General features: G+C 36.7%; 1 protein-coding gene across 3 annotated transcripts in view; it reads right to left on the bottom strand.

Moving 5' to 3' along the window:
* The window catches only part of DENND2B (DENN domain containing 2B), an 804,449-nt gene that overhangs the window by 217,604 nt on the left and 572,236 nt on the right, over window positions 1-14,609 (bottom strand). For all 3 annotated transcript variants that reach the window (XM_053720608.1, XM_053720607.1, XM_053720609.1), the window contains 2 exons: window positions 11,189-11,337; window positions 8,225-8,440 (listed from right to left, as the gene is read on the bottom strand). In XM_053720608.1, the coding sequence (XP_053576583.1) occupies window positions 8,225-8,440; window positions 11,189-11,337 (365 nt within the window). The remainder of the gene's footprint in view (window positions 1-8,224; window positions 8,441-11,188; window positions 11,338-14,609) is intronic.

Genomic DNA, 14,609 nt, shown 5'->3' with positions numbered 1-14,609 from the left:
TAGGGAATTTTCACTGGGGGTGTCAGATCTCAGGGTCTTGCAGTTAATAGCACTGGCAATTTTTAAAATATCACTTGTCCATTTTTGCCTTTATAACTTGTAAACCTTAAAGGGACATGGAACCCAATTTTTTTATTCATGATTCAGATAGAACATGTGATTTTAAACAACTTTCAAATGTATTTATATTATCTAATTTGTTTTATTCTTTTAATATCCTTTGTTGATGGATACCTAGGTAGAATCAGGGGGTGCTGATTGGTGGCTACACATATATGCCTTATGTTATTGGCTCATCAAATATGTTCAGCCAGCTCCCGGTAATGCACTTCTGCTCTTTCAACAAACAATTACTATAATGAAAACTATTTGCTAAAGGTAAAATCTCTTTTGCTCTAGCCTTAAAGGGACACTGAACCAAATTTTTTTCTTTCGTGATTAAGATAGAGCATGCAATTTTAAGCAACTTTCTAATTTACTCCTATTATCAATTTTTCTTTGTTCTCTTGCTATCTTTATTTGAAAAAAGGCATCTTAGCTAAGGAGCCAGCACATTTTTGGTTCAGGAGCATGGACAGCACTTGTTTATTGGTGCTGTCCAATAAGCAAGGACAACCCAGGTTGTTCACCAAAAATGGGCCGGCATCTAAGCTTACATTCTTGCTTTTCAAATAAACATACCAAGAGAATGACGAAAATTTGATAATAGGAGTAAATTAGAAAGTTGCTTAAAATTGCACGCTCTGTCTGAATCATGAAAGAAAAAAATTTGGGTTCAGTTTCGGTTTAAGGAGGGGGGATAAATAATTATTTTGCCAACCCCTCATATGACTCATTGATATAGTTTTTTAAAAAAAATAATATTAACTTTTCTACAGAAAGCAGAATTTGTCATAATGTCACGGCTCCACTCCCCCCTTTAAGTCTGAAGCCCCATTTAAAAGCTTTGTGATTTTGCAATTTAGAAATGTGTTACATACTTTAAACTTTTAACTTTATATTCAGAATTGGAAGGATTTCCTTTTGTCATTCTAATGTCAGAAACACAGGACAGTTCAATTCTCTATCTTTATTTATACTAACAAAGTCAGTGACAGCTAAATGACAGAAACCTTGTTCATCACCAAACACTGAACAGGAAGTTTATACCATTTAAACCTGTTGTTGTAAATAGCCATTTTCCTAATAGACGAGTAACAAACCATTAAACACATTTTTCTCTCGGTATCCTTCGTGGAAACTTAGCTATTTTTTTGGTTGTTTTTTATGCTTCTTTGTTCTCCAAAGACTACCAACACAGAGATTTTGAGACTGAAGCCTTAATAATGTCATGCTATAAAATCAATAACAACATTTTTAAATACCCCAAAGACCCCTCCCCTCTTCAATTTAACTCTTTAATTCCCCATACCATTTAGTAATACTATAACAATACATTATCACCCCTGGTGGGACACTATCACAATTACTTTATAAAAAAAAACTTTATTTTTTTATCTTCATTATAGAATAACTAATATTTATATTATAGTATTTTATAGCATTTTCTGTGGCACCCCAAATTATCAGATATTTTTTAAAGGTGACCATTCTGCCAACAATCAAAACTGAAAAGTGCACAAGTATATTTCAGTTCTGAAATAAAGCATTTTTGCAGAATACTTGTATTAGCAACAATGCTTCTAGTAAAAGCTGACATTGTTTCCATAGCATATGCACATATTCTTTGTGTGCATCTACTTTCAGAAACCGCAGCAGCTAAGCAAACCATTGGTTCTGTGTACAGGGTCAGCAATGAGTCCATTTGCTTTGGACAAGAACCACTGACAATCACCTTTCAGCATATGTGCGTATGTTGCTGAAACTGTGATAGATTTTACTACATTTAGGTAATACAAGTATATTACAAAAATGTTTCTGTTCAAAATTAAAATGCACTAATGGACATTTTGGTTTTGACTATTATATCCATTTAAGCTCATAACATCAGTACCTAGTTATAAATGTCCCTTAAGTGGAACAGGAAGAAGTCAATGAACAAAGTAAAATAAGCTGTTGCTTTATTCACAGGCTAAAAATAAACCGTAAGCAATTCAGTCTCAGACATGATGGTTCTGTAAAGCATCTTCATTCAAAAGCAAAGGAAATTATGTTAAAAAAACTTTCAGATAAACATTTTTTATTATGTTTCTTATTTGCCAATGTGATATCTAAATAGGAATCGTGAGGTTATCAGCATTGAGCAGATCACAGGAATTCACAATATTTGGGCAGCTCATTTCCTTTAATTCTCCTGTAGATGGGCTGAAATGTTAGCAGCGATTCATTGTTATGTGAAATTGCACTGAGGTTTGTCAGTGAATCTGTACACGTGGTACTTTCATCTTAATTTCAATCCAGTTGATAATCAGTTCCAGGTTGGGAGGAAATTAGGCAAACAAATACTTTTCAGATGGTTTGGGTACAAGATCCCAACATCAATAGGACAAAAGTCACAGAATACCACTATGAACATACACAGTCAGCTATAACGTTTTTATTTTAACGGGACATGAACATGTAATTTTAAGAGGCTTTCCAATTTGCTTTATTCTTTCTGTATCCTTTATGGAAGAGCATACCTAGGTATAGACAAAAGCATGCACGCATCTGGGGTACTATATGACAACAGTGTCTGCAATAATGTTATACACTTTTTAGCAATAGATGGCAGCAGTGTTTGCGACAATGTATAACTGTTCTAAACACAGCTTTTTTATTTAAAGGGACAGTCTACACCAGAATTGTTATTGTTTAAAAAGATAGATAATCCCTTTATTACCCATTCCCCGGTTTTGCATAACCAATACAATTATATTAATATACTTTTACCTCTGTGATTACCTTGTATCTAAGCCTCTGCAGACTGCCCCCTTATCTAAGTGCTTTTGACAGACATGCAGTGTAGCCAATCAGTGCAGACTCCTAAATAACTTCACGGGAGTGAGCACAATGTTATCTATATGACACACATGAACTAGTACTGTCTAACTGTGAAAAACTTTCAAAATGCTCTGAGCTGAGAGGCGGTTTTCAACGGTTTAGAAATCAGTTTGAGTCTACCTAGGTTTAGCTTTTCAAAAATACAACCAAGGGAACAAAGCAAATTTGATGATAAAAGTAAATTGGAAAGTTGTTTAAAATTGCAAGCTCTATCTGAATCATTTTTAAGCAAATTTCTAATTATGCCTATTATCATTTTTTTATTTTAAAAGGCAGGAATGTAAGCTTAGGAGCCAGCACATTTTTGATTCAGCACCCTGATTGCTGATTGGTGGTTACAATGCACTACTGGGAACTAGCCACCAATCAGCAGCTAGCTTCCAATAATGCATTGCTGCTCCTGAGCCTTCCTATATATGCTTTTTAACAAAGGATACCAAGAGAATGAAGCTAATTAGATAGATGCAATCTGATTTTTTTTTTAATATCTATCTAAATCATGAAAGTTTAATTTGACTTTTATGTCCCTTTAAGACAAGTGCACCCTCCTGAGTCTATATAGATATCTTTTTAGCAAAGAATACGAAGAGAGCAAAGCAAATTACATAATAGAAGTAAATTGTAAACTGCATGCTCTGTTTGAACCATGCACAAATGATTTCAAACGAATCCTCTTAAATACAATTATATAATTTAAAATAAAACAAACTGAATCAAGTTATTCTTTAGTAAAATACATATTACACGTGCATAAATGGGCATTAAATATGTTTGTTACAAAAAAACACAAGAGCTTCATCTTAATTTTGTTTTCATTCCAGAAATATTGTTAAATGGATTCGGATAGAGCAGCAGTTTTAAAAAATATTTCAAATTTACTTCCAGAATCAAAATGTGCAGTCTATTTTTATATGCACACTTACTGAGGCACCAGATCATACTGAGTGCAGAGTATTTGTGCTTTGTGATTGGCAGATGGCTGTCACATGATACAAGGGGAGGGAATATGGAATTAACTTTGATATTGCCAGAAAAAAATGTCAAATATATATACTGTGATATATATTAATCATTTGAAATTCAAAATACGTGCTATGGTGTTGTGTTTTTATTTTGTATTTGTTGATAATGCGATTCTACTCTATTTAATGGTCTTTAACATATTTCCCTAGTGCTTTCTCATACACAGACTTGGTAATATTCATTAGGTCCATCCAGAAATGCACTTCTCCTGTATGAATGGGACATAAGGAGGTTATAAATGATGACAAGTAGTGGGGTAAACAACCAAACACTTCATTACAATATTATGCAAGGGCAGTGGCATATTTAGGTTTTGTGCTGCCCTAGGCACTCAAAATTCTGCTGTCCTGAATTTTTGTTGACATTTCCAAAATACATGGTCACACACACAATCACAGACACACAAACATTCACACACTCACACAAAGTCACATACACACACAGGCATGCACACACAGGCATGAACACACAGACATGAACACACACAGCCATGCACACACACAGCCATGCACACACACATACACACACACAAAGGCATGCACACACATATATACAGAGGCATGCACACACACATAGAGGCATGCACACACACATACACACACAGAGGCATGCGCACACACACAGGCATGCACACATATATACAGAGGCCTATACACACACAGAGGCATACACACACACAGGCATACATACACACACACAGGCATGCACACACACATACACACACACAGGCATACATACACACACATACACACACAGAGGCATGCACACACACACACAGACATGCACACACACATTCACACACAGACATGCACACACACAGGCATGCACACACACATAGAGGCATGCACACACACACACACATATACAGAGGCATGCACACACACAGAGGCATGCACACACATACACACACACAGAGGCATGCACACACACATACATACACAAATACATGCACACACACACAGAGGCATGCACACACACATACATACACAGAGGCATGCACACACACACAGAGGCATGCACACACACATACATACATACAGGCATGCACACACACATACATACACAGTGTCACACACATACATACACAGAGGCATACACACACAGGGGCATGCACACACACATACATACATACACATACATACATACATGCACACACACATATACATACACAGAGGCATGCACACACACACATACATACACAGAGGCATGCACACACAAAGGCATACACATACATACAAACACAAGCATGCACACACATACATACATGCATACACACATATACATACACAGAGGCATGCACACACACACATACATACACAGAGGCATGCACACACAAAGGCATACACATACATACAAACACAAGCATGCACACACACACACACGCACATATATCTATTTATTGCTGCAATATATATAAAAGCAAACAAAACACAGATTTCTTAAAACAATACTTCCCCAAATACTATACAGAGTGCTGAAATCCAACAGAAATAAAGGCAATAGCTAGCTGAATAAATTAATGGTTCAGCACTACCTCTAAACTGTAAGCTTCATAAGCAGTCTCTTATACCCCGTAAAATGTAAGCTCTTTGGACAAAATCTCCCATTATATACCTGTATAATACTTCTAAAATAACTAAGCTTCTTACAAATATAGCCACACACAAAAAAGTGCTGCCCCCTCCCAGTCTGCCGCCCTAGGCAAGTGCCTTGTTTGTCTAGGCCAGAATATGCCCCTGTGCATCAGTTAGTGGGGGAGGAGCATTAAGGCTCCTTTGCTATGGGTTTGAAAACATTGTTCTAAAGCAACATTGTAGTCAAATATCTTTTTCCCGTGTCCATAAAATAAGTAACATTTACCAGAAGTAAATGGAAAACTTTCTTAAAATTGCAGACTCTGAACCAAACACACTTCCTTTTGACTTTTCTGCTCCGTTATTTTCATCTACGTGTTCTTTCACTGTAAAAATAAATCTAATCAGAATATTTGAAATATTGTTACAACATCCTAGATCATTATTCTCTATAATATATTTACTAATGCACTGTCTAATGATAGCTTTATCCCTCTCAGTTTGGTATACTACAACCACTTTACTAATGATGAATTGGCTTGTGCAGTTGCTGATAGGAAATGTTTTTCTTTTGTTATTTGTTAAAGGGACATTATCCTTTTAAAGCCGTTATGCCGTTCCATTCCGTCATAATTAGACTGGGCTTTAAAGCCGTTATGACGGAATGGAACGTCATAACTAACGGCTGTCCTGAAGCCTTCTGTGCTTCAGGGATTTAATCGCGGTCTGGAGGGCGTTCCTAGGATTGTAGGGACGCCCCCCAGATGCGATCCAATAATTGAAATCTCGCGATCGTATGCACGATCGCGTAGTTTCAATTTGTCTACATCGGAACAGTTGTTCCGATGTAGGCACTTTAACCCTGTCACGAAAGGGTTAAACTATAAAATTGTTTTCCCTTAAGGTGTTAACAATGACTTGTTATACCAGCTGCAGAGTATAAAATTATAAGTAATTGCATCTTTATTTATATATATATAAAATAGACAGTTTTGTCCTTTGAACCACAACCCATTAAAATTGGCTGTTTTTGCAGGTAAAAAAGGTCTCCTTATTTTATCACTTTCTGTACACACACTTGCTTCTTTATATTATCTATGTCTGTATACAAAGCCCAGTACTTAAAAGCAACACTGAACCCATTTTTTTTCTTTTGTGATTCAGATAGAGCAGCAATTTTAAGCAACTTTCTAATTTACTCCTATTATCAAGTTTTTTTCATTCTCTTGGTATATTTATTTGAAAATCAAGAAAGTTTAGATGCCGGCCAATTTTTGGTGAGCAACCTGCTATCCAGGGTCTGAACTAAAAATTGTCTGGCTCCTTAGTTTAGATGCATTCTTTTTCAAATAAAGATAGCAAGAGAACGAAGAAAAAATGATAATAGGAGTAAATTAGAAAGTTGCTTAAAATTGCATGCTCTATCTGAATCACAAAAGAAAACATTTGGGTTCAGTGTCCCTTTAAAGAGAACAATTGAAAATTAACTTTTTATTACTTATATCTCCTAACCCCATTGGGAGTGTAATTTCTTCTGCTGCTGGCTGTGTTTACAATGCTTTTCTATAGCCTACACTTAACTACCAGGAATTTCAGAGAAAAACTTGCCCAAAGTACCAGAGAATTTTTACTATCACTCCTTTTTTTCAGTTACATGTCAAAACTACATATTTATAAAGTAGACACCCGGAGGTACTGATGTAGGCCCATTTTTGGTATATTTGATGCCACTATTTAGCTGCCAAATATGATCATATTTTGCAAACTTTGGGGTTCTCAGTGAAATTATTTACACAACTACTGCAGTCATAAGACAAATGGTTGTAAAAGCTTCTCTGGGATCCTCTTTGTTCAGAAATAGCAGACATACAAAGCTTTGCTGTTGTTTTTGCCAATTAGAAGGCCACCAATTGCAGCTCTGCACCACACTTCTATTATTCCCAGCAGTGAAGGGGTTTATCACACACACACACTGGACACCACCATCTTAGGTACTGGCAGACAGTCTTCCAATAGTTTAGGGCTTTTATTTATTTCTGTAGTGTAGAGATGCCTAATCAACCCCCCCCCCCCCCATAGCTCTCTATTCTCTGGAATCAGAAAACACTGAGATAGATCATGTCATTTTAATTAAAGGGACAGTCTAATCCCAAATACACTTTCATGATTCAGATAGGATAGGGCATGTAATTTTAATTTACTTATTTTATCAGATTTATTTTGTCCTTGTGGTAATGTCAGTATCTTCAGCCGGCCCTGTCTTTAAAGGGACAGTCAAGTCAAAATTAAACTTTCATGAATAAGATAGAGCATGCAACTTTATATAGCTTTACAATGAACTTCTATTATCTAATTTGCGTAGTTCTCTTGGCATCTTCTTTTGAAAATCATACCTAGGTAGGCTCAGGAGCAATGCTCTACTGGGAGCTAGCTTCTGATTGGTGGCTACACACATGTGCTTCTTTTCATTGGCTCACACAATGTGCTCAGGTGTTAAAACACAATTGTATGCAACAGAGCACAAATAAAATGCTGTAACACGTTAGTGTATTTTCTTCCTGCTAGTTTTTGTCCCTTTAATTTCTGGTTACAATAATCACAATTTAATTCCATTATTTGGCCGCATAATGAAGTGTCTATTGTACCTTAGGAATCCTCCTCGCTCGTCTGGAGGTCAGTATTCCGCTCGTGGTACTTAAGCTGTCCTCATTTAGGCTGGAGGGGGATGACGGTACGGTGAGACGAGCCAGGAGCAGCATGTCATCATGGCTGTGTCGCTTAGGCAACCGCGGTACCCGGTGAGATTTCCTCTCAGAGGAGCTTCCTATTCTTAAAGACTGGGTACTTGCTTTAGGAGGCAGCTAATAAAAAGAGAGAGATAAAGGAACATTATCATTTTTTCTGTTCATTAATATTTAAAGGGACACTCAAGTCAAAATTAAACTTTCAGGAGTCAGAGCAGCAATTTTAAACAACTTTCCAATTTACTTGCATTAACAAAATGTGCACAATCTTTATATTTACACTTTGAGTCGCCAGCTCCTACTGAGCATGTGCAGGAATTCACAGTATATAAGTATATGCATTTGTGATTGGCAGATGGCTGTCACATGATACAGAAGGGGTGGAAATATAAAAAAACTGAAATTTGTCAGCAACAATCTACTACTGATTTGAAGTTAAGACTAAGTGTTATTGCATTGTCTTGTTATTATGCAGTGGTTGTTTATGCAAATCTACTGTATTTACTGCTCCTTAAAAAATGTTTTACCACTTTTTTGTGTTGAAAATTTGTGCGGAATCAATCAACTATTTCTTGTCTTTAGGAGCATTTTCTGCTGACAAGTATAGTTGCAGGGTCAGTAACCATTAGCCACTATTGCCATCAGCTGTGTATAACTATTTCTTCCTTGAAAAAGCTCTTTTGCGAAACGTACGTCGGATACATTGTTTCTTGTTCTTTGGCGTCCTTCCAAGAATCTGCACACCAGCGAGGAGAGCAACATATGCTGGACTCTTAAGGGGGAGGTTGTGTGGTTAAGTTTCTGCACTCCTTACCACGGTCTCTAGCATTGTGTATAAGCTCAATTTGAGCAATTACTTGATTGTATTGCCGATCCCATTGTATTTGGTGATTTCTGCAGCTCTTGTGGCGCTTTTTATACTTATATTTTAAATAACTCCATTTTATTCAAATATCCGGTTCAAGCAACTGTTTACCCAACAGTATAACATTGGGTGTGCGCACAAACCTGAGCTTGGCTATAGCTCCATCTCATGTGAGTAAGCATTTGTACACACGCATTCTGCATTTGAAAAGGTTACAGAATTACGCTATGTGGCATTTCTTTCTTTCTTTTCATATGAGGATCAAAAGAAAATAGAAGTGTGAAGATTGTGGAAGAACATACATATCCTTATATGAACTTTTTAAGTATTTAGTTTACACTCAAGTATACTTTACAAATCACTTGTCACGTTTATTTCTTTATCACATTTATTTCACATAACTATTTCTTGTCTTTAGGAGCCTTTTCTGCTGACAAGTATAGTTGCAGGGTCAGTAACCATTAGCCGCTATTGCCATCAGCTGTGTATAACTATTTCTTGTCTTTAGGAGCCTTTTCTGCTGACAAGTATAGTTGCAGGGTCAGTAACCATTAGCCACTATTGCCATCAGCTGTGTATAACTATTTCTTGTCTTTAGGAGCCTTTTCTGCTGACAAGTATAGTTGCAGGGTCAGTAACCATTAGCCACTATTGCCATCAGCTGTTTACAACTATTTCTTGTCTTTAGGAGCCTTTTCTGCTGACAAGTATAGTTGCAGGGTCAGTAACCATTAGCCGCTATTGCTATCAGCTGTGTATAACTATTTCTTGTCTTTAGGAGCCTTTTCTGCTGACCAGTATAGTTGCAGGGTCAGTAACCATTAGCCGCTATTGCTATCAGCTGTGTATAACTATTTCTTGTCTTTAGGAGCCTTTTCTGCTGACCAGTATAGTTGCAGGGTCAGTAACCATTAGCCGCTATTGCCATCAGCTGTGTATAACTATTTCTTGTCTTTAGGAGCCTTTTCTGCTGACCAGTATAGTTGCAGGGTCAGTAACCATTAGCCGCTATTGCCATCAGCTGTGTATAACTATTTCTTGTCTTTAGGAGCCTTTTCTGCTGACCAGTATAGTTGCAGGGTCAGTAACCATTAGCCACTATTGCCATCAGCTGTGTATAACTATTTCTTGCAAACTTTCACTTTTCGTTTTATATTTTTTAAACTCAAAACAAATTTTACATTTTACAAGTTTTTGATATTTTATACACGTGGTAGAAATTGTAAAGGATAATGTTCATTTAAAGAGATTGTAAAGCAAAAATCAAACTTTCATGATTCAAACACAGCATCCAATGTATTTATTTTATGTTCTCTTGGTATCCTTTGTTAAAGAGTGAACCAAGGTAGGCCCAGGAGCAGAAATTCACTACTGGGAGCTAGCTGAGCACATCCACTAATAACTATAGTCTAGTTTTCATTGCCCTTTTAAACTGGGGGTAACAATTATATCTATTACAGTCTATAGATATGTCTTATGTTACTCCCAGGTTACACAGCAAGCCTATCCCTTTAATACTAATCAGCAATACATTGGCTCACCAACCATCCTCTGTAGCTACAATCAGGAGCAGCATACGGCCACCAATTACCAGATACATCTTGCTCAGAAGCTGCAATGTGTTGTAGCTCCTACATAAAATTTTAACTATGTATTTAAATTGTTAACTGGGATAACACACATTTAGAAAGGGGCACAACAACAAATAACTTTTGCATTACAAAGCCCATTAATATTTTTTTGTTTGTTTCTTTTATATAGATAGTTTAAGAAACCCTCAGACAAACTGATATATCCAAGTTCTTTGTTATCACTTTTTTACCATTTTTCATCCTTCATGAATAAAAAATGTCTTCACACTTATAAATGAACATCTATATTAAATAATGTCAGTTGTTGACTGTAAATGTAAATCTGCAATTTAGTAATTTAAGGTTATATGAAAACCTTTTTGAGATGAGCATTCATGGCTGCTAACAGGTGTCCATATTGTCACTTACCTGAGCAGGTGTTGTGTACTTCCTGTCTTGCGGCCTCCACATCCTGTTAGACGCTTCAAGGGAACTATCAGGTGACAGTTGGAATTTTCGACCCAAGTGACGTCCTTTCAGGTCCACATCCTCGTAGGGGTTTTCCTTTGGTGAATCGCCTTGTTTTTACAGAGAAGGAGAAAAAAGCACAACGCAAGTTTAGACAAATAAAATGATCTGAACTCAAGGAGAGCTCAGCATAAAATCCCTAAGCTTCCAGAGTGACTCATTCTGCAGCTGGAGTCTGGCAAACATGATGAAAATCATCTTTTTTTTTTTTTTATTCCAAACATACACGAAAAAAATCTACTAGACTTGCTACTGAGACTTACCAGCTGGGTTAATCTTGTATAAATATATGGTACTGAAATCTCCAGCAAATAATATTCATGCACTGAATATTGGTGATTGGGCAACAGCAATTTTATTATGTTACAATTAGACTTTTCCTTCAATCAAAATGAAAATGTGTATATTATTTACATATATTAAAATGTTCTAGTGTAAAAATAAAATCATCTATATAATTAGAGCATTTGATTTTTAAGCAAAGTTCCTTCTTTTACTATGCGTTTAAACTTCTTCAAAAGTTTTAAAAGAACAGCACATGAAAAAAAAAAAATATTACAGCAGATCTAAAGGTGCATTTACAATTAAGAAGTTTAGGCATCTTTAAGAACAATGTGATTTGTTTACTTTTTGCTGCGGACATTCAGCCAACTGGATATTCCACCGTCTGCCACATTATGATTCTCACTCCTGGTTTTCCAGAGTATAACAGTTTCCTGTACACGTCGCTGGTTGGCTGGTACTTAAAGGACCATAATAGTCTAAAAATGACTTGCTCTAACTCCCGCAAAGAGATTAAACACACTTAGGTATGCAACTAATGATTATTTTCATAATCGATTAATCGGATAAAAAAAAATTCAATAATTTTTTCCTATATTTAAAATTAAATCCACATTCTGAGTTTTACTAATGTAAAACTTCAGACTAAAACTTTACATTAACACATCTGTATGTCCATTTTTTAAGCAGCAGAACACATTTTTTTAATTAAGCAAAACCAAACCACAAAAGAGGTAGAAGTATCACTGCTAATAACATTCTGTTGTTCACTCTTTCAGAAACTTTACATCGAAATGCAAAAATCTCAACATATCCACATGCCCCTGGCTGAGGCTGGCTCTCTTTTTGCAAGCCGTTGCCTGCAGCAGAGAAGAGGCGCTCAGGTGGTGTTGAGGGGCCTGAGATGCATAAGTAGGGTTTTGTCAATGTCACCGAGGTGGGATATTTATCTTTGTTCGCTCCACCAATACAGAGTATTTTTCTCCTTAGCAAGGGGCCTTTCAATAAAGTAAGTCTGGACTTCATTCTAACATAAAATCATCCTAAATATCTATATGCAATGGTAAATAACCAGCTATAAGGTTAGGGAGAAAATATCAAGTCTGCTCTTAAAATAACTAATATATACTTATAGATGTTGAATCTGGTACATATCACAATTTATAATATATATATATATATATATATATATATATATATATATATATATATATATATACAGTATATATATATATATATATATATATATATATACAGTGGATATAAAAAGTCTACACACCCCTGTTAAAATGTCAGGTTTCTGTGATGTAAAAAAATGAGACAAAGATAAATCATTTCAGAACTTTTTCCACCTTTAATGTGACCTATAAACTGTACAACTCAATTGAAAAACAAACTAAAACTTCTAGGTGGAGGGAAGTAAAAATAAAAAACTAAAATAATGTGGTTGCATAAGTGTGAACACCCTTTTATAACTGGGGATGTAGCTGTGTTTAGAATTGAGCAATCACATTCAAAATCATGTTAAATAGGAATCAGTACACACCTGTCATCATTTAAAGTGCCTCTGATTAACCCCAAATAAAGTTCAGCTGTTCTAGTTGGTCTTTCCTTAAATTTTCTTACTCGCAACCTACAGCAAAAGCCATGGTTCGCAGAGAGCTTCCAAAGCATCAGAGGGATCTCATTGTTAAAAGGTATCAGTCAGGAGAACGGTACAAAAGAATTTCCAAGGCATTAGATATACCATGGAACACAGTGAAGAAAATATGAAGCAACAGTGACATTACCAAGAACTGGACGTCCCTCCAAAATTGATGGAAAGACGAGAAGAAAACTGGTCTGGGAGGCTGCCAAGAGGCCTACAGCAACATTAAAGGAGCTGCACGAATATCTGGCAAGTACTGGCTGTGTGGTACATGAGACAACAATCGCCCGTATTCTTCATATGTCTGGGCTATGGGGTAGAGTGGCAAGACGGAAGCCTTTGCTTACGAAAAAAAACATCCAAGCCCAGCTAAATTTTGCAAAAACACATCTGAAGTCTCCCAAAAGCATGTCGCAAAAGGTGTTCTGGTTTGATGAAACCAAGATTAAACTTTTTGGCCATAATTCCTAAAGATATGTTCAGCGCAAAAACAACACTGCATATAACCAAAAGAACACCATACCCACAGTGAAGCATTTTGGTGGCAGCTGAACATGAAGAGGAACTTCATCTTTCAGCATGACAATGACCCAAAGCATACATCCAACTCTACAAAGGAATGGCTTCACCAGAAGAGGATTAAAGTTTTGGAATGGCCCAGCCAGAGCCCAGACCTGAATCCAATCGAAAATATGTGGGGTGATCTAAAGAGGGCTGAGCACAGAAGATGCCCTCACAATCTGACAGATATAGAGTGTTTTTGCAAAGAAGAGTGGGCACATCTTGCCAAGTCAAGATGTTCCATGCTGAAAAACTCATACCCAAAAAGACTGAGTGCTGTAATAAAATCAAAGGGTGCTTCAACAAAGTATTAGTTTAAGGGTGTGCACACTTATGCAACCATAATATTTTAGTTTTAATTTCTACTTCCCTCCACATAAAAGATTTCAGTTTGTTTTGCAATTGAGTTGTACAGTTTATAGGTCACATTAAAGGTGGAAAAAGATCTGAAATGATTTATCTTTGCCTCAGGGGTGTATTAAGGCATAGGCCAACAAGGCCGGTGCCTAGGGCAGCAGATTTTTAAGGGGCAGCAGAATTTTGAGTCCCTAGGGCCACTCTACTGAACTCAGGGCCGGGTGGCTAAATCAACCAATTACTAATGACTTAAATGGCTGGCCCGGCTATTGCTATCCTATGGGATTGTATGTAGGTGCGCATGACGTGGTGACAGTGGAGGCGGAGCTCACTTGCGCAGCCTGGCCTGGACTGAGAGGGATTGCGGTATTCTTCCTGGCTCCACCGCGTGATTGAGACTCACACAGACTACACAGTGCAGTGTGCACTACAAAGTGACCACTGTGAAACAGCATATGCCTTTCGCCCTTCAAT

This window comes from Bombina bombina, chromosome 7 (genome assembly GCF_027579735.1).
Source record: "Bombina bombina isolate aBomBom1 chromosome 7, aBomBom1.pri, whole genome shotgun sequence".
Taxonomy (NCBI): Eukaryota; Metazoa; Chordata; class Amphibia; order Anura; family Bombinatoridae; genus Bombina; species Bombina bombina.
This window is presented reverse-complemented; position numbering and strand designations above follow the sequence as displayed.